Below are 19767 nucleotides of genomic sequence, written 5' to 3'. Positions count from 1 at the left end.
TCAAGGGCTCAAGCCCCAAGGTTAAGCATCATCTCCACGTTGCAGAAGAGAGAGCTGGGGGTCTATGGGGGTGCCTCCTAGCAGAGCATGGGCTTTGGAGTTGGACAAACTTGGGTTCTGGTTCAGACCCCCACGAACTTGACTTGAGGCAAGTTACCCTCTGTAAGACTCAGCCCCTGCCTTATATAAATGGGTGCACAAATTCTATTTCCTAGGATAGATGAGACGACCAGAGAGGGAAAAGGGTATGGGATGCCTACAGCAGGTGCACAGCATAAGGCTGCTCCTTCCTGACCAGGAGCGGTCAAGGTTGTCGGGATGGAAACACACTGCAGACACAGGCAAAGATGAGGCAGAATTTATTCTCCTTGTGGGCAAGTTCAAGATTCCGGAATGGAGACCACAGAGAGGCAGATCCCTGGAACCCTGAGGGGCACCTCACACTGGGGGCAGGGACCACACTTTTCCAAGTGCCGGGTCCACTGCATCCCCCGTGACCATGAGGATCCAGAGCCCAGGACCTGGGTGAGAGGGGGGCGGGGGCCGGTGTGAGGAAGCCAGGGTCCTCCCTGGATCGTGTCCTGACCATGTTTCCGACTTCCATAGGAAGGAAGAACAGCTCGGCTATATAATAATATAATATATAGAGGTGTAGAGAGCTGGCCGCGGCACCTGGGCAGGGCTGAGACTCCCCAAATTATTGCAGAAGGGAGAGGGGGCTCAGTGCTGGTGTCTCCGTGGAACAGCTGTGCTGGCTATGGGGAGGGCTGGGCGGGGGCGCTGGGCTTGCTCCTCCCTCGGGGCCAGCAGGGGTCGCCCGGTGTCCTGCCCCGTGGGGTTCCTTGGGCCCTGCCAGCTTCCCCCCCACCCCGACCCCGGGACGGGGCTTTCTCACCCTGGGTGCTTTTTATGTGCTTTGAAGACCATTTTTGCATTGTCAGGAGTGAGGAAAAAATATTCTGACATGGTAGAAAAAAAGATATTTACATACCCTGGTGGGCCGTAAAGGGAGGGTCAGTCTTTGAGTTGCGGCGGGATGGGGGTGGGGTGTGCTTCCCAAGCTCCCTCCCACCCACAGCTGTCTGTGTGGGAGGACGTGGGGGAAAGAGCCTTGGGAAGAGGCTCAGCTCTGAAACTTGGCTGCCGTGTGACCTTGGACAAGGCACACTCCCTCGGTCTGCCTGGAAGGTGCAGAAGGGTGGACTTGGGGCTGAAAAGCTAGGATCTTATGGTGCTTGATCCCGGGCTGGGGTCGAGGAGGGGGGCAGGCCAGGGCTGGGCAGTGAGGTTGGCAGAGGGACTTCCACATGAGGAGCCCTGGGCCTTGGAGGGGCATCAGAGATCAGAAGGAAGTTGGTGGCCCCTGGCCAAGCAGCCAAGTTCAGCTGAGGGCATCTCACACACTCTGTGGTGATGCCTGCACAGAAGGCGGCCAGAGGGCTTGGCCGGGAACCCTGTTTTCCTGTTGAAGCAGTGGTGGGAGCCAGGTGGAGGATGCAAGTGGTCCCCCTACCAGCCAGAGGGAGGGCTCGGACCTGAGATAGCGCCGGGGGTGGGCTCACCCGGGCGGAGACGAGGGTAGGCCTGGTGCTGGTGCGGTCTGGAAGTAGCCCCTGGCTCCAGCCTCCAGGCATGGGGGAGGGGGGCCTCTCCCCAGTCCCCGTGGGTGCTGGCACCTAGGTCCCCATTCGATGGGCAGTGTCACACCACGTTCCCTCTCACGCATCCTCACGCTTGTGACACACATCCTCATTCATGACATGCCATCCCAATCACACATATGTGCCCCAGCCCTAATGAGTAAGCACACACACCGCAGTAACTTGCGCACATCCATGCTAGGATCTGACTGGTGGGGATACACACACACACACACACACACACACACACACACGTGTTCACAAGGGCTCCCTTGACCTCACGAGGACACACCCCTACAGCATGTAAGTGCAGGTACACACACACACGCACATGGAAGCAGGTGAGCGACATCTCTGCTGGCCTCAGTGGCATCGAGGCCTCAGCCTCTGGGAAAGAGAAGGCCCTCTGCTCTGGGGGCAGGTGTCCCTGCCGTGCTGGCACCAGAGGTCCCTCCCCAGGTGGCCTGACCCTGGATAACTCCAGGTCTTGCAGCAGTGTCCTTGGCCTCCCTGGCACCCGCAAGGAGGGACCGAGGCCCAGGCGGCCAACCCTGCAAGTCTTCTGATGGCCAGCATGGCTGAGGTTGGCTCAGTTTGGTCAGAGGTGCCGGCGGGGCCCCTGGGTGCTGGTCAGCTGGGCCCTCATGGTCTGGATGCTGCCCAGGATCTTCTTCTGGTGGCCCATGAGGGTGATGCCCAGGGCACGCACGTCCCTGTGGAGGAAGGCTATGCTGATCTGGGAGGCTGGGAGACATGGAGACGGGGACACACCCACCCCTGGAGCTGCTGTCTGCAGCTGCTCCACCTCTGGCCCCTGCCCTCTCCCCTCATCCTGTCCCCAGGGGCCCACCACTTACTGGGCATTCATACGTAGCACCATGCCCAGCGAGGAGTAGCCCCCTGCAGCGAAGTGGTCGCGGTAGCGGCCCATGCGGATGGAGTCCAGCCAGTCCCCCACGGTGAGGCCCCCGCCGCCACCTCCACCCCCACGGAGGTCGAAGCAGCTCCGGGCAAAGGCTGGGGGTGGGCACCTAAGGCACAGGGGCCCTTGGTAAGTGGACTACCAGGGGTCACTGGCACTAGCCACCTTCAGCCTCCATCCAGGCTTGGCAATGAATGGGCAAGGGGTCTGAGGGGTTAGGCCCCAGGCTTGGAAGGAGAGGGCTGGACAGGGGTCAGGGGCCCAGGCTGGGCCTGGCCCAAGGGTCAAGGCAGAGCCATCCCAAGGCCAGGACTAAGTCTGGGCCTTGTCTAGGGCAAGCTGGGAAGGCAGCTGGGCTTGGGTGGTGCTGGAGTGGACACCAGGCACCTGTTGACGGTGGCCGTGGCCCTGAGACTCTCAGGGCTGCGGATCAGTGCATCCAGGACGCTGACGATCTGGGAGAAGCGAGGCCGCTGTGCCCGGTCCTTGTGCCAGCAGTCGAGCATGAGCTGGTGCAGGGCGTGGGGGCAGCCCATGGGTGCGGGCAGGCGGTACCCCTCCTCCACGGAGCTGATGACCTGGGCAGGGGGAACAGGGCGCTGGGCTGGAGCGGTCCCTGCCCCCGGCCCCAGCCGCCTCTGCCCAGCCGAGGTCCGACACTCACATCACGGTTCGTCATGTTCCAGTAGGGCCTCTCCCCGTAGGCCAGCACCTCCCACATGACCACCCCGAAACTCCACACGTCGCTGGCCGAGGAGAAGGTCCGGAAGGCGATGGCCTCGGGCGCGGTCCAGCGGATCGGGATCTTCCCTCCCTGTGACGGACACAGTGTTGAGTGGGGCTCCCCAGCCCGTCAGGAAGCTGAGCGCAGGGGTCTGGGCTGGGAAACTTGCAGGCTGGCTGGGGAGACACGGCCTCCCCCTTCCGAGAGCACCTGTTCTGATGGGGGAGCCCTCCTGCAGGCGCAGCTGTTGTGGAGACTGAACAAAAGACAGGGGGTGGAGGGCCTGGCACGCAATAGATGCTCAGTAGGTACTGATGCCTGAACAAGGGATGGAGCTGAGAGAATGCAGCCTAGTAGTTTTCCAACTCTCCCCCCCCCACCCCTTTTTTGTTCACAAAATCCTTTCCTAAGTGCAACATCATTTGGAGGCTCATTGGGTGAGGTCCTCAGGGAAGTTCTGCTTGGGGCAGGGTGGGGTCCTCTGTCTTTAAGGCAGCCTCAAAGGCACCTGTAGAGAAGCCCAAATCCCCATGGGACACATCTTTGAAAATGCTGGGTTTTGGCCAAACTTTAGAGATAGATGTGGCGTGGGTGGATGTGTGATTCAGAGGGATGCCAACTCTTCCCAAACCTCCCGGGGAGGAGGTGACAGCGGGGACCAGCCTTGGTGTCTCTCCCAGCCAAGTGACCGAGCAAAGGTGGGAAAGTGTGACCCCATTTTCCAGAGGAGCAAACTGAGGTGCAGAGAAGAGGCAGGGCTCGCCCCAGCTCGAAGGCCATCCTGAAATTTCCAACTTCTCTAAGGACACAAGGGGGGACCCCCATCTCCAGGCCTGCAGGAAAGCGGGGGGGGGGTGGCTGCGCACCGTGGTGGTGTAGGCGGCGTCGGGGTCGTCCTCCAGCACCCGCGACAGCCCGAAGTCAGACACCTTGCAGACCAGGTTGCCGTCGACCAGGACGTTGCGGGCAGCCAGGTCGCGGTGGACGTAGCCCAGGTCCGAGAGGTAGCGCATGCCTGCGCCCACTCCTCTGAGCATGCCCACCAGCTGCATGATGGTGAACTGCCCGTCGTGAGTCTGCAGAGGGACGTGGCCTGGGCTTCAGGAAGGCGCTCTGCAGTTTACAAAGTGCCTCACTGCTTAGGAAGCATGTTACCGGTTAAGGTTTGTCCTCACGTCTCCTTTACACTCACAGCAACCCTGAGAGGCAGGCGGGGCAGCGGTGCCTGGTCATCCATTTTGCAGAAGGAGCAATGGAAGCCCAGAGAGGTCTGGCCCTGTGCTAAGAGCGCCCAGCAAACAAAGGCAGGGCAAAGGCTGGGAATCAAGCGATTTCCAGCCCCCGCCCCCATGCCTCCCAGCTGGGAGGGGCCCCAGACCCCTACAGGGACACCCCTCTTAGCCTGTGTGCAGGGCCGGGCATCAGGACTCAACACAGCAGAGGGACCTTGACGTGATGGGGACTGAAAGGCAGTGTGATGGGCTGGCCCTTAGGATGCTCCCTATACCTGGTCCCCCTCTTCTGCAGGTCTGTTGGGGCCAAGAACTGGGGGAGGGTGTCTGGAGGCCTTGCCTTATCTCCCAGCACCCAGCCTGAATGTTCCTCCCCTGGCCCAGCTGGAAGGCGGGGGTGGGGGACGGGGGCGCACGCACCCTCAGAAAGGCGTCGAGAGAGCCATTCTCCATGTACTCGGTCACGATCATTGCCAGGCGGCCTGGGGAGGGCGGTGGGGAAGAGGTGGCTTTTGGTGGGGGGATCAGGGCTGCCGATCAGTGACCCCAGGTACATGCCCCACCCTGCTGATGGGTTGCCACAGACTGGGCCGGCACCGGGCGCCCCCGGGAGCTTGGGGTTCCCACTGGGGTTCTGGGCTCTGGGCCCCCTTCCCTGCCAAGTCAACTGGGGACTTGAGCCAGTGGGGGGAGGGGGCAGGGCAGGGTGGTCTGGGGATGGACCTAGAGCCCTGACCCAAGCAGGAGGGGCCCTGCAGGGTGGAGCTGCTCTCGCCTGGCACCTACCACGGGTGACGACACCTTCCAGGCGGATGATGTTGGGGTGATCAAACTGACCCATGATGGACGCCTCACTCAGAAAGTCCCGCCGCTGTCTCTCTGTGTAGCCAGCTTTGAGGGCCTTGATGGCCACGGGCACATCCCGCTGCCCCGGCACCCGCAGCCGCCCGTAGCAGACCTCGCCGGACTCCCCTGTGAACCCCAAGGAGGGTGGGCTGGGGGTGGGCGGTGGGGCTTTCCTCCCCTCACCCCGGACTCCGCACTCTCCAGCCTCACACACCCATGTGTCTGGTCCTGCACCTTGGTCCGGGCACCTTGGCTCCCCTCCCCCCCGCCCTGGGTGCCCCTCCCCTAGGCACCCCCTGTGCTGTCCCCACACCCACAACCCTTGAGGCTCACCAGAGCCGATGATCTTCTCGATGTGGATCCTGGAGGCTTCGATCTCTCGGGTGGAACCTCGGCCTGCCCGGCCCGGCTCCTCGTAGGTGTGAGGCTCCGCATAGAACTGGGGCTCTGGGATCTTCCCTGGAGGGCGGTGCAGGGGCAAGAAGACAGGTGGGGGCGCTGGGGGCCGGGAGAGAAGGGCCATCAGAGGGGTCCCTGAGGACCTTCTCTCCCAGCATTCCCTTGGCCTTGGACGGGTCTGGGGTGGCATCGGGAGTGTCTCTGGGAACCGCAGGATGTGGTGGCAAAGAGTAGGTCCCCGATAAATGCTTGCAAAGTGAAGACAGGCTCTCAGTGGAGTAGCTCTGAGGTCTCTGGGGAACTCTGGGGTTTCCAGGGAGTTCTGAGCATGTCTGTCATTTTCTGGGGTCACTGTTAGGGTCCTTAAGGTCTTTCTAAATATTCTAGAGTAAGGATTGAATGGTTTCATCAGAGTGCCAACTTAGACGGATGCAAAGTGATCTCTAGAAGACTGTCAGGATTCTCAGGCTGCATTAGACTCCATGATTGATTCTACTGTGGGCAAAGGAGTAGGGTATTGAACCAGGCATCCCCATATTTGCCGTTTTCCAGGGTCTCTGTAGGGTCCTGAAAACGTTCTCTATAGTAGGGGCTCTTGTCCAAGAGTATGTGACCCCACCCGCAAACTGTATGTGAAATTGTGTGTGAGCACAGGAATCTGCATTTCCCTGGGAAGAGGGTCTTTAGCAGCCTCTGCACACCCAAGAAAGGGGCATAGCCCCGCACCTCTGTGGTCTCAGAGCCCTGTAACACCCTGCTGTCTAGCTCTGGGGCTCAGTCTCTTCTGCAGGCACCTTTCCCCTTCTCACCTGTGCCACCCCCAGACCAGCGCTGGTCCCCACTGGCCCTCCTCTTTTGCCTCCAGACCCCCGGGGCCCCGCGCTCACCCTGCCCGTTCTGATAGTGCATCTTCTCCTCGTCCGAGTGTTGGAAGGCCTTGCTGTAGCCGCAGTGCCTGTGGAGGGTGGACCGTCCCTAGCTTCAGCCCTGACCCCGCTCAGGGATGTGTCCAAACGCCTCCCTTCTACCCATCCCCCCTTTCAGGCCAGCTCTTGCCACCCCAGCCCCTGCTCCTGCCTGGCGGGGGGTGGGGGGAATCCCGGCTCCAGACTCTCAATCCAGGAGAACTGTGACATCCTTGACATTTACAAACACTGTACCATCAGCTCTCGCAGCAAAGTCAATGCCATTCCTGGCCCCATTTTACACAAAAGCACCCCTGGGGGAGGGTTGGAAGACAAGGCTTCGGACACCATCTCCACTGTGTGATCCTGGCAAGCCCCTCCCCTTCCCCGGGCTTCGGTTTCTCCGTCTATGGCTGATCCTTCCAATGTTCACCGAGTGGGATCCTAAGCCCACAACATCGCTCCCAGGAGCGGAGTGGGGGAGGAGAGAGTGACCAAGAAGCACGGTCTTTGGCTTTAACAGACCTGGGTTCTCATCCCAGTTCTGACACATATTTAGCCCAAGTAGCCTAACCTCACTGATCCCCAATCTACTCACCTGCCAGGTGAGGTCAGAGTCTCTACATCAAAGGAGTAGCACTGGGATTAACTGTGATGGAAGGGGTCAAGCGGCAGGGAGACCCCGTGGGACTAGCTGGTGGGTGGACGTGGCGTGAGGGAGGGAGGGAGAGCCAAGGATGACAGCTGGCTTTGGGGCTTGAGGAACCCCATGAATGGTGGTGCCATGTCCTGAGCTAGGGGCCTGGGGGAGGGGTGGGCCTGGGGGGACTGTGGGTCTGAAACACATTTGAGTGGAGATGGGAGTGGGCAGCTGGGCCTCAGGGGAGAGGCCTGTGCCAGTGACACACTTAGGGGATGTCAGCATGGAGGTGGAATTCCAAGTCGTGGACTCTGATAAGGTCACTTAGGAAAGATGGAGCTGGGTAAGCAGGAAAGAGAGGAGGGTCCTGGACGTGCCTGGGGTCCTCCAGCTTCTGGAAGTTGTTCAGAGAGGAGGAGCTGGGAGAGATGGAGGCCAGGCCAGAGAGGTGGATGGACAATGTGGGATGGGCCAGGGCATGGAAGGCAAGAGAAAAGTGTTCCAAGGGAAAAAAGAAAAGAACAGGTGTATCTGTAGGTGAGTCCAGCCCTAGGCACAGAGGTCACTGGCTCGGCGAGGCTGGGGACAGGCAGGAGACACCACGCTCCAGAGGAAGGGCTTGGGGCAGCTGGGGGCTGGGACCACCCACCTCTTCTTGCAGATGAGAAGGAGTAGAAGCACCACCAGCCCAGTGATGAGTGTCAGGCAGATCCAGACGATGGTCCGGGTGTCATAACGGGGCCCTGCGGGGAGGAACCAGTGAGCCAGCCCAGCGTCAGGGCACAGGCCAGGCCCTCCTCTGCCCCCACCGTCCCCTCTACAAGCTGCCCCTTCGAGCCCCTGCTTCCCAACCTGGTGCCACCACTTCCTGGGACGCTGTGTCCTGGGAAGAGTCACTAGACTTCTCTGAGCCTCAGTTTTCTCACCTGTAATATGAGCCCAAAAAAATGCCTGTCCCTCCTGTTTCTGTAACAGTGCCAAAGCTCAGGATGCTGAGAGCTGCACATTCCAGTCATGAAGCCACAGCCCTTCCAGGGAGATCCCAGGAATGACTGTTCGATTTCAGCTCAGAAAACTAAAGCCCAGAGAACTCAGGGAACTTCTTCAAGGACACACAGTAAATGAGTAAATGGGATGGAGCAGGGCAGGTTTCCTATCCCAGCGTGGTATCAGAGCTAAGGGCACTTGAGACACAAAAGCGCCAAGGGGGTGCCAGGTTGAGGAAGATCATCACCTTGGCCTTGAACCCTTCTAGCCCAGCACCGCCCCCCTGGGGGGTGCCGAGTTTAGAAGACTCCAATTGGCCAGAGATGGGGGCAGGGGGTTCCCAAGCTTGAATGTGCCTCAGAACGCCCTGAGGGTTTGATCAAATCGACATTTCTGGGTCCCCAGTCCCAGGATTTCTGATTCAGAAAGTCTGGGGTGGAGCCTGAGAATTGGTATTTCCGACAGCTTCCAGGGGCCGTAGCTGCTGCTGGTCCCATGCGACCCCTGTGTGTGTGAACCACTGTTCTGGAGGCTGGTGGCAGGATGACATTGAGGCAGGGGCACAGAATCTGTCCCCAAACTGACCAGGTTCCAGCCTGGCTCTGCTGGGTAACCTTGGGGAGTTCGCTTGACGGTTCTGACTCTCGTTTTCTTTGCCTGTAAAATGGGGATGTGGATGATGTCAACTCATGAGAGGGTGTCAGGGACGATGATAAGGTTGTCCTGCTAGCAAAGGCACCGTGAGGCCTGAAGTCCCTGATGCTCAGGAAAAGCCAGCAGATGATGATGGGCTGTTATGAGTTCTGTCGCCTGGAGCCAGTACCTCTCCTTCCCTGAGCCTCACCCCTAAGGAGGCCAAGCGAGCCCATGCACCAGCTCAGCATGCACCTGTTGCCTTTCTCGGACCACCATGGCCCTGGCCCTGGCCCTGGCCCCGCTCCCCGCACTCACGGGGTTTCCCGGTCTCCACCTCCATGGCCTGGCTGAAGCGGCCGCAGCCGGCCGAGGTGCGGGCTCGGACCTGGAACACGTAGCGGGTGCCCGGCTTGAGGCCCGAGACGGTGGCCCTGGTGGTGACAGCCTTGAGGGTGGAGTAACTCTGCATCTCCTTGTCCTGCCCAGGGGAGGGGTGGTCAGCCACGGGTCCTCTGGCCTGCGTCCCGCCCCCTTTCTCCTTCCCCGCGGGTACCTTCTCGTAGTACTTGATCTCGTACTCCAGGATGATGCCATTGGGCTGCTCGGGCTCCTGCCACAGCAGCGAGACGCTGGTCTGGCCCGCCCGCTCCTGGCGGATCACCACCACCTGGGATGGGGCTGGGGGGCCGGGGGGCTCGGTCAGAGCGGATGGGTGATGATGGGGACAGGCCTCTGTCCGCCCCTTCCCCAGGCCCCTCCCAGGGATCCTGGCTTGGGCCCTGCTCACCTTGCTAACTGTCCTGCCGCCGCCCCAGGAGGGCCAGTCCCCTCTGCTCCTCCTGGTGCCTCAGTGGTCGCTGTCCTGGTTGGTTACCCGGGGTCAACCCAGCCTGGCTCCCATCTAGGATGCTGGGGTTGGCCTGACCCAGACGAGGCCTGACCCCAACCGCCTCTGCTTCCTCCTCCTCTCTGGCCAAGCCCGTCCACTGGAAGCATGCTGGACCCCGGCCAGCCCCATCGAGCAGCCGCTCTGGTCCACCCTGGGGCCCCAAACCCTCATGTCTCTGTCTCCATAGCGCCCATGCCCTGCCCAGGGCCTGGGGTGGAGCAGGTTCTGGGGAGCATGAGAGGAGGGGGGAAAAGGAGAGGGGCGGGGAAGAGTCAAGGGAACCAGCACCCTCGCTGCCTGGGTTTGGAGGCTGTGTCTGAAGCAGCTCTGGGTCCTCAGAGAAGGCACATAAGCTAAGCCCGCAGCCCATTTGAGCCCAGGTGTTCTTGCTGTCATACCAGGTCACTCTGTCGCCCCTGCACTCATTCCCTCATCCAGCCATTCCTTCCCTCCCTCCTGGGGTCAGAGCATTTAGCCCTGGGGTGAGTCTGCTGGGAAATGACAGGTACAGACCCAGCCCCGGCCAAGCGGAGGGGACTGTCCTTAGAGCTGCAACGCCATCCTCCCTGCCCCTTCCAGCCTGCAGGCCTCCACCTTCCCCTCCGCTCACCCGAGTTCCGACTCTGTCCCACACCTCCTGTGTCCTCCACCTGTCCCCCGGGGCCAGTTTTGGCTTCATAAGTGGACATCCTGTCTCCCTGGGACACCCAGGAGCTCCAGGAGGCAGGGACTGCACATAGTAGGTGCTCAATAAAGCAGACATGAAAAATGAAGAGGCAGAGTTCAGCGGCCGGAAGGGTGGTGGGCTCACAAGATGCCGTTTTTTTTTTTTTTTTCCCCCTTTTTCAGGCCACACACATGGCACATGGAAGTTCCCAAGCAAGGAGCCGAATCAGAGCTGCAGCCGCCAGCCTACACCACAGCCACAGCAACATAGGATCTGAGCCACATCTGTGACCTACACTGCAGCTCATGGCCATGCCGGATCCTTAACCCAATGAACAAGACCAGGGATTGAACTCCCATCCTCATGGATACTGGTCAGGTTCTTAACCTGCTGAGCCACAATGGGAACTCAGAGATGCCGCTCTTTTTAATGACAGAGCCCACTGAGTGGTATGAATGCGGCCGGCTCTCTCCTCTCCGGGCCACCCCCTGTCAGCCCAGCCAGCCACCTGCCTCGGCTGCCCCAGAGACACGTGGGCAGAACTGTGCCACGGGCACCAAGCAGAGTGCCTCGCCTCTCACGGGTGTTCCACAGATGCCGATGGAATGAGGGTCTTTTGAGAGGATGAAGTCCTGGCCTCAGGAACAGGGTGCCCTGGACTCAGGGTTGGGAAGCCTGCTTCACTTGGGAGTGAGACACATCTAGGTTCGAATCCTGACTCTGCCACTTCTATGGGGTGCCCCTGGGCGGCTGTGTGCCTCAGCTGCCTCCTCCATGACCCGGTGGGAGTGGAGTTGCTGGGCCAGGCCTGTGTGGTGTTGAACGGAGATGGGGCGAGCAGCCACAAGGCCCGTGCCAGGGCGGGGGACCTGTAAAGGTGGGAGCTGCCCCTGTGGGCTCCTGGGTCAGGTTCCACTCGACAGGTAGGAGCTACCAGAATTTGGAAAGAAAGGGGCTATATTTAGCCCAACTGGCTAGAAACAGAGAGATAAATGGCTACTGTCCAAACCAGTGCGACCAAATCCATCCCAGGGGCAGCAGTGGCAGCTGTTCTGGAAAATGGTAATCGGACTGATTTTATTTTTTAATGACGTTTATCGAGCATGTACCATGGACCAGGTGCTGGGCTAAAGCACGTTCATTTCCTTCATTTAAGCCTCATGACAGTAACTGAACAGGTATTGTTATTCCTACTGCACCAGGGAGGAAACAGAGGCCAAGAAGGAAAGTTCCAGAACCCAGGCCTAGGACAGTCATGCTAGCCTGTGCTTTTTGGATTCCTGCCACCTACAGGACGTGTTCTACATTTCCAAGGGCGAGAAGAGCCTATAGCTTGGAGTCCTGGTGAGGAGGGCAGGGCCCCTGTCCAAATGCCATAGCAAGTCTGGGGGCGCTCTGATGTGGTGGGGGGTTGGAGGGTGGGAAAACTGGGGACCGGCGTCTCCGCCTACCTGCCTGGTTCGTGGTGATGTTGACGACAGCGGCCCTGCGGGGCTCGGGGCTCAGGTCAGACACGCCGTTGACAGCCTCGATCCAGAAGGAGTAGTTCATATGGGCCAGCAGATTGGCCACCAGCAGGCTGGCCTGCACCAGGCTGGTCTGCTGGGGCACGAAGCGGGTGCTGCTCCCACATGTCTCACAGTGGCCCAGGGCCCAGGGGCAGCGGCGGCACACAGCATTGTAGGTGATGTCACTGCGGCCTCCCCGGTCTAGTGGAGGAGCCCACTCCAGGGTCACCGATGTCCCGTTTACACTGGAGATGAGATTCACCGGAGCTGAGGGGGGCCCTGGGAAACAGAGAATGACAGGTGGGCATGGAGGGTATTTATTTGGGCCCCTTGGGGAAAGGGCTGTAGTTCCCCCATGATATTTGGGGATTCCTTAAGGATAAGAGCACAGCTTCCATCCTCTGGAAGCTCCCCAAGGGCAGAGGCAGTGCTTCTACCATCAGACTGGGAAGGGTCTGGGCACAGAAGCCATCTCCCCTCTTTCCAGGCAGGACCGCAGGGATCCTGGGGTTTATGCTTCACACAATTTTCATCTAGAGCAGGGTAGAGACTGCACAGTCCTGGGGGGCAGCCTGGGTGTGAGACCCCCAGTTTTCTGCATCCCACACTCCACTTCTTAAACCCTGCTGGATGTAGCTTGAATGACACTAAACACTTTGGGGGGTTAGCGGGGGAGTGGAGCCCCGTGTGCCAAGCCGCCCCACCCCACAGGATGGGAGCACAAGGACGTTGGAGGAAGGGGTTGGGGAGAGAAGGGTGGGGCTGGGGTAGGATTCTGGGGGTGGGGATTTAAACCAGGAAGGCATGTGGGGCAGTGGAGACCCAGAGGCTAAGAATTCCAACTCTCAGAATCCCAAACAAGGAATCTTAGATCTTAAGAGAAGTGTAGAATCTCAGAATCATCCAGAACCTGAGAACCTGCAGGGTGTGGAATACTAAAAGCCTAGTCATTCAGTCTTAAGCTTCCTGGAACTGGAGGGCGCTGGACTGTGGATTTGCATAGAAACCAGAGTCTAGTCAGCTGAGTGCAGGTGTCCCTGACCTGGGGCTGGGCCCGCCTGGCCTTCAGAGCCCAGAGCAGTCACCATGCCCCTCAGCCTTTCTGCCCCAGCGGGTCCCACATGGGGCAAAAGCGCAGGCCTGAGCAGAACACTTGAGGGTGTGTGTGCGTGTGTGTGTGTGTGTGTGTGTGTGAAGTGTGTATGTGTGTGATGGTTGTGTGGGTACAGCATGTGAATACACCTGGGCCCTCACCGGCCCTGCACAGACAGCCTGGGGCTGGGGGGTGATGGAGGTGGGGGGAGGCCACGATGGAGACCAGGTTGGGGTAAATTCTTGGGCAAAATTGGCCAGCACCACGTGAAGGACCCCTCCCCCCAGGTAAGAGCCCAGCCCTGGCAAATGGGGTGGGCTGAGCCAGCTGCAGCCCCTCCCCAGCCCAGAAGGGACTGATATGGAGGAGCCATATCAGCAGGGCGCCAAGATGGTCACATAGCCCTGCAGGCACGGTCCAGCCCCTCGCAGCCCCCTGGGGTCCAGGGCTCGTGGGCCACCACGCCCTCTCCAGGCACACGCCTCCCTTGCCGGGCCAGGTGTGCACATGCTGAGCTCACAAGGCAAGCTTGTTCAAGTTCCCCTCGGACTTAGGAGTCCACTATGGGTACCCAGGTGTGCACATACGTGTGTATGCACCGTTGTAGGAACACTTTACACACGTGGGCACCAGCATGCCAACACTCACCCTGTGCAGGCATCTTTGGTAGGAGCAGCTACCGACACAGACACACACAGTCAGGATGGCTGGAGGGCTCACGGGCACACACAGAATCAGATGCACAGCTGACACACTCCACATACACAATCATGCCCACATCCACACACGCTAAAGCAGCTCCCAGAATTAGTAGCTCCTACCAGTTTATCAAGGACGACAGTGATGGGGACTCCTCCGATACCTGCCTTGGCTCATGGGGCAGCCTCCCACTCGCCTACCCCAGCCCCTAGGACGGTGGCATCACTGCTGGGGCAGAAGGCCAAGGCCACCATGAGTCCAGCTCTTGCCTGTCCTTTGGCGCAGAGAGGAGAGAGCAAGGGAGGAGATGAAAGATTTCCCCAGAGGGATGGCAGGTGACCTATGACAAGAGTTTGGGAGCCCAGAGAAGTCAAGGCCATTGGTGAGGGGTCAGAGTCCCCCCCACACACACCGACTCCATAGAGTCACCTGTCCCTGCCTCACCCAGAGACCTGGCTCCCTGGGGACCTGAGGGAGTGAGCATGGGGTCCTGGCCCAGTCTGGGGCTGGAGGGTTCTGGGGCCCTGGGGTGGTACTCACGGGTGCAGGCTGCAGATGGCGGGTCCAGGGCTGCGCGGTAGTAGCTGAGGTCACAGCGGCAGGCCTGGGCGGCAGGGGCTGCAGAGTGGCTGTGGGGAGGGCAGCGGGCGCAGAGCTGGTCCCCGGGGGCTGACTTGTAGAAGCCCAGCTCACAGGCTGTGGAGGAGAAGGCGGCTTCCGTGAGCCTGCCGGGCCACCCTGACGGGCCTCAGGGACAGCTCTCTGACCCAGGGCTTCCTGGGAGATCTCCCAAGGGACAAAGATGCAGTTCTTCTGCCTCACTGACTCTATTCCTCCTCTGCAGAGGGACCTTGAGCTGTGGCCTAAAGGCTGAGAATGAATCAGCCCGGCAGGGATCGGAGGTGCTGTAGGTTGAGGGACTGTTTAAAATGACACTGCCAGTCCAAACCTCCATGAGCTCCCTGCGGCCTTAAACAAAGCCTCCCTGCAGCCTCCTTCAACGCCTCCCCTCACTCCCACTCCCTCAGGCCGAACTAAAGAACTGACCATTCCCCGCACCCAGGAGCTTGTTTCCTGCCTCAGGGCCTTTGCACGTGCTGTGCCTGGTCTCCCTTGTCATCCTGTCAAGTTCTTTCAAGATCACTTTAACTCTCCATTTGATGAAGCATGCCTGGACCTCTCCACACCTCCACATGTACACACACACACACACTCAAACAAAAGCAAGCACTCCCCTCATTTCTGCAGCCCCTGCTCAGTCTTAACCACCTGCAACATGATGGCTCTATTTTTTCATCTGTGTATGTCTGACTCTCCCTGCGAGTAGATCCTTGTGAATAGGGCAGGGCCACATTATTCATCTCAAAGTCCTTGGGGTCTGGCTCAGGGTGGAAGCTGGAGGGAGTTTTCAAAGTGAGCTAATCCTGCCTTTATCTGCTCTGGGCACAGAGAGACCCCAGGCCTTCAGGGGGACCAAATGCCATCCAGCCAGGCAGCTCCCAGCTCCACCTGTGAGGCTGAACTCCTCTGCAATGGGGACCACCAGGAAACTCACTGGGACATCTCTCTGACAAGCCCTGGTCTGGAAAGCTCCGTGCTTGAACAATGTTTCATTTGCAAAGATAGCATGCCATTTATTTGATTGTACTGCTTTTTTATAGCAGCCAAAATCAGGTTAATTTGTAAAATTTTGCAGACTTGAGAGAAAACCTGAAATCAGGAGAAATGATGCTTCCCTCAAGCTCTTTCCCAGACTCAGAGGCCACGGAGCCAGAAGGGGCTTGTAGGCTGGGGCGTCAGGGAGAATGTGCCCCAGTTTTGAGACATCCTTCCTGCCTCCTGGGGAAGCCCCAAGTGGGCTCAGGTGTGACTGGGGGCTGGGTGCTAGGAGTTGCGGGCGCTGCTAGATGACACCCTGTGATCTTGCCTCCTCTTCCCAGAAGCCTCCCAGAAAGCCCAGACCTGGGCCACAGCCTTAAGAGCTTCCTTCTGAGCCCTTAAGTGGGCGGAGGAAACAGGTTTTGCACTTCATCAGCAAACACTTGTCACACCTGCTGCTGAAATGAATGCCGTCTTTCCCACTGTAACTGGCGGATCCACATCAACGCACATCCCAGGGACTGCCTGCCTTTTCAGTCCCTCATTAATTCTTTCATCCGAATTTATGAAGCTTCTACTACATATTCATATGGAGATAAATAAGTGCTAGTCCTGCCTTCAAGGAGCTTTCAGAGCAGTGAGGGGCAGACCAGGACACATGCGGTGACATCCTGACGTGAGTGTGGCACCGAGGAAGCACATGAGAGCCTTTCACTGTTGAGTCCCTGACCATTCAGAGTGCATCTAGCCCTTCTGAGTGAAGAGCAGAAACTCAGGGTCCTTTTCTCATCCAACCCTTTATCTAGGAGACATGACCTTGGGCAAGTCGCTGGGCCTCAGGGTCTTCATCTGTTAAATGGGACAGTTAGAGTTCCCACCTTCGAGGGCTGTTGCGAGGACATGAGTGAATCCACATGAATTCAGGCCAGCGCAGTGCCTGATGCTTATCATTCCCACTCCATGTAGCGGGCACTCACACATCTGTTTGGCGGAGGGGAAACAGGCCGGGGGAGCTTGAGTGCCTCGTCCCAGGTTCCCCACGGAGCCAGGATGCAAACCCAAGCGGGGGAGCCTCCGGAGCTGGGGCCTTTCCCCCACCAGCCTCTCAATCCCCGGCCTCGGCTTTGGGCTGGCCCCGCTATTCTGCCGCTCACTGGCGGGCAGTTCACACATGCTCGGCTAATACCCATATGGCTATAAAGTGTCAGGGCTAGATTAATCCGCTCAATGAAAATAAAATAATCTTAATAAGAATACTAATCACCAGGCCTCGGGGAGCCCGGAGACCTGGAGGCTGAGCCGGGAATTAATGGCCGAGACAGATGGAGCGGCTCTGGGCTGGGGCCCGGCCCTGCCCGTCGACCCAGGGCGCTTCCGGAGTCTGCGGTGCCTGGTATGGGCCGCGGGCCAGGAGGGGCTCCTGCCCCTGCCGAGGGCACCTTGCCCAGGCCGCCTGTCAGGCCGGCAGCTGCCCGAGGCCCCGGCCACCTCACTCCTCTCCCCCGCCAAGAGCCTGAGATGTGACAAATAAGGTGTCTGCCGGTGGACGACCAAAGGAAATTAATTCTAAATCAGATTTTAAACACAGTCAGGAAGGCAAAAGAGCTCGTTGTTCACGCTGCCCCTCCAGAATGAGAAGCTCTGATATTTATAGAAAGATGATTAGGGCCGCAGAGGGTGGTTTATATTCTGTGTGCAGGTGACAGAAAGGACGGCAACTGGGACTTGAGACTCTGGGCGGCTGCTCTGTTGGGTGATGTTCTGAGAGGTCCTTCCTCTTTCTGGAGGGAGGGGGGTGCAGCCATGTGGGTGGCGAGCTTTCTGACTGATCCCTGGCTTGGGAGGATTGGGCTTCAATCAACCATTCCGAGCTGTGTGTCCTTGGGCCAGTCACTGCACCTCTCTGGGCCTCCGTTTCCCCCCCTGGAAACTAGACTAGCTCTGAATGGCTCTGACATTTTCCCGTGGGTCTCTGAGGTCCAAGTGTGGTCTCAGTAAGGCTTCTAAAAAGCCATGTGATCGGCCTGGTCCCCTTTCCCAGGCTTTTTGGTCTTCTCTGTAAAATCTAGTGATGCTCGGCCACTTCTGAGCAGAGCTGTGAGGGGGAGACTAGCGAGACGGAGACCTGCAGGCTGGGAGGGTGGCCGTGGCAGTGGACTTGGCCACTGCTGCTGGTCTCAAGCTCTGGACTCCTTCTACCCTGTCTAGAAGGAAGGTGGCGGGGTGCTTGGGTGGGGGAAGCCGGGACCCCCCCCACCCAGCCCTGTTTGCTCAGAGAGACCTGCCCAAGGAGAAGGTCGGGGTCCCACAGGTCTCAGGAGGTCCTGCTCAGGTTGGGCCGGGGGCTGAGCTTTGAGAGGACCTCTCGAGTAGCCCAGGAAAGGCACCCTGAGTCCGCGCCCAGCTCCTGCTTGGCCCCCCATCCTGCCCACTCTCAAGCTACCCACCAAGGAGTGGGTGGAGTTGGGGGACACTGGCACGGCTGCTGGCCACGGGCCTCCCACTTGGGAAGGGCCTCAGTTTTGCACTTGTGCTGCTTCTGCAAAGGAGGTTAACAGACAATCACAGAAACCCAACAACAGGGTTGTGAAAAGTCTCTCCTTGCGTGACTTAAAACTGGCATCCTGTCCCAAAACCTCAGTGCCTGCCGTGCACTATGAATTAATATTTTTTATAGAACCCGTAATTATCTTGCAACTGGCATAATTATATAGTATTGTGATTTAAATGTAAAATTCAAAATATGCTGCAATTCCCTAACCCTGCTTTGGCATTTCTTTATTTTTTTTTTCATTAATATGCTAGCAGCATCAGGATATAGAGCGGCCTTGGCTTCTCCAGATCTGGGGAGGTTCCGCTGCTCAGGTCTTGGGGTTTCCACCAGGAGGCCTGCCCTTGACATGCTGTGGGTCCCTGGGCAAGACGCATTCCCTCTCTGGGCTCTACTTCCCACCTCTATCAAAAAAGGAGGCTGGAGCAAGCACCTCTGAGGGAGGCCCCAAACCCGACGTCAGGAGGACCAGTCTCCCTGCTACAGGCAAGTGTGCATGCAGGACAAACAAGAGGCCTGCTTATGCTTGCTGGTAACCACTGGCTGGCTTGCCCGACTGTTATAGCTTATACTGTACTGGCTCCTAAGCACTGGGAGGAGGGAAGTGGGGCTTCACAGAGAGCTTTGTGGACAGAGGAAGCAGTGCAGGGCTCTGGAGTGAGACAATCTGGGATCAGATCTCTCCTCTACCACTTACACTCAGGAGCCTCAGTTTTTCACATCTGTAAGATGGGGATATCATTCCTAGCTTAGAGGACCATGGTAAGGCTGAGCAACTCTCTCTGTGCCTCTGTCCCTGCTGCCTGGACTCAATAGATGCTCAACAAAAGGAATAACTGACAGGATGCATGACAGGATGTGCTCATTAAGGGGCCCGGCACATGGCAAACACTACGACAACTGTCGCGAAGGGACTTTATTGTCCCCATCAGAAAAAGGGGATGTTGGGAGCCGGCTCTAGCAGGGTATGCAGTCAGGATGGGCCAGGGGTAGGTGAAAAGTACACATGGCTCAGGGCAAGACAGGCCTGGCTCAGGGCCCAGGTCCACCTCTCACCTGCTCTGAGTTCTAAGCAGGACACCACCTCTGGAGCCTCAGTTTGCCCATCTGTAAAATGGAACTGTTAACACCCACTTTGCCACAATGGGCCAATGAATAGATATGTGCGGAATCCCCTTGCAAGCTGTAAAGGCGCCTGGGATGCGTGTTGTTATTATTACCCAGGGGAAGTTGAGATGTCTGTAAGGAATCAGGAGAAGCTGGAGGCCTGGGGACCCTGGAAAACTAAGCCACAGAAGGTGGAACAAATCCAGAAACACAGATGCCACAGAAGGTGCTTTGGGGTTTAGGGTCCGGGAGAAGTGAAGACTTAATAGCAGCTGGCAATGCGAGGAAAGATTTTGGAAGGAAATCAGAGAACCCCACGGAGGGGCCAGAGAGGGCCTGGTGGCTGGACAGGAGATTCTGGTCCTGGAGATCTCAGGGCAAGACAGCTCCTAAGCTGGACCTGCTTGGACCCTAAAGTCACCTTGTACATCACCTGAAACTGTCAACCTGGGTCCTGCTCAGTCCTGTGAGCACCAAGGGGCCTTCCTGCCGGCTTGGCCCAAGGGATGGTGCTGAGTCGGCCTGAAGATCCCTCTAACTGTGGTCCTGGAACCCTACTTGTGCCCTATCAGATGGGGTGGCGTGGATCGGAATCAGGGCTCGGGGTGAATGAGTGGCGTACAGGGCTGCTGTGAAGGTACCGTGGGCAGGGGTACCCAGGGAGGACTGTCTGGTTCCTGCCTGTGTTCAGGGAGACCTGAGGGAGAGGACGGCTGAGAGCAC

General features: G+C 58.7%; 1 protein-coding gene across 4 annotated transcripts in view; it reads right to left on the bottom strand.

Annotated features, from left to right (window-relative positions):
- Positions 1-342: 342 nt before the first annotated feature.
- The window catches only part of EPHA8 (EPH receptor A8), a 34113-nt gene continuing 14688 nt past the window's right edge, over positions 343-19767 (bottom strand). For 2 of the 4 annotated variants that reach the window (XM_084958963.1, XM_003127686.6), the window contains exons 4-17: positions 14328-14483; positions 11939-12274; positions 9485-9609; positions 9247-9409; positions 7958-8051; positions 6651-6718; positions 5698-5862; positions 5305-5490; positions 4939-5000; positions 4153-4362; positions 3227-3376; positions 2950-3140; positions 2498-2671; positions 343-2353 (exon numbers count right to left, since the gene is read on the bottom strand). In XM_084958963.1, the coding sequence (XP_084815089.1) occupies positions 2239-2353; positions 2498-2671; positions 2950-3140; positions 3227-3376; positions 4153-4362; positions 4939-5000; positions 5305-5490; positions 5698-5862; positions 6651-6718; positions 7958-8051; positions 9247-9409; positions 9485-9609; positions 11939-12274; positions 14328-14483 (2195 nt within the window). In that variant the 3' untranslated portion in view covers positions 343-2238. Of the gene's footprint in view, positions 2354-2497; positions 2672-2949; positions 3141-3226; positions 3377-4152; positions 4400-4938; positions 5001-5304; positions 5491-5697; positions 5863-6650; positions 6719-7957; positions 8052-9246; positions 9410-9484; positions 9610-9718; positions 10876-11938; positions 12275-14327; positions 14484-19767 lie in introns of those variants that run through there. The other 2 variants (XR_014805123.1, XM_084958964.1) reach the window with 2 other exon arrangements.

Source organism: Sus scrofa, chromosome 6 (genome assembly GCF_054392235.1).
Source record: "Sus scrofa isolate SSC_HxYL_T2T_F1_AM1 chromosome 6, Sscrofa_HxYL_maternal_Yorkshire_Landrace_v2.0, whole genome shotgun sequence".
NCBI lineage: Eukaryota > Metazoa > Chordata > Mammalia > Artiodactyla > Suidae > Sus > Sus scrofa.
Note: the sequence above shows the minus strand (reverse complement) of the source record. Positions and strands in the feature narration are given on the sequence as shown.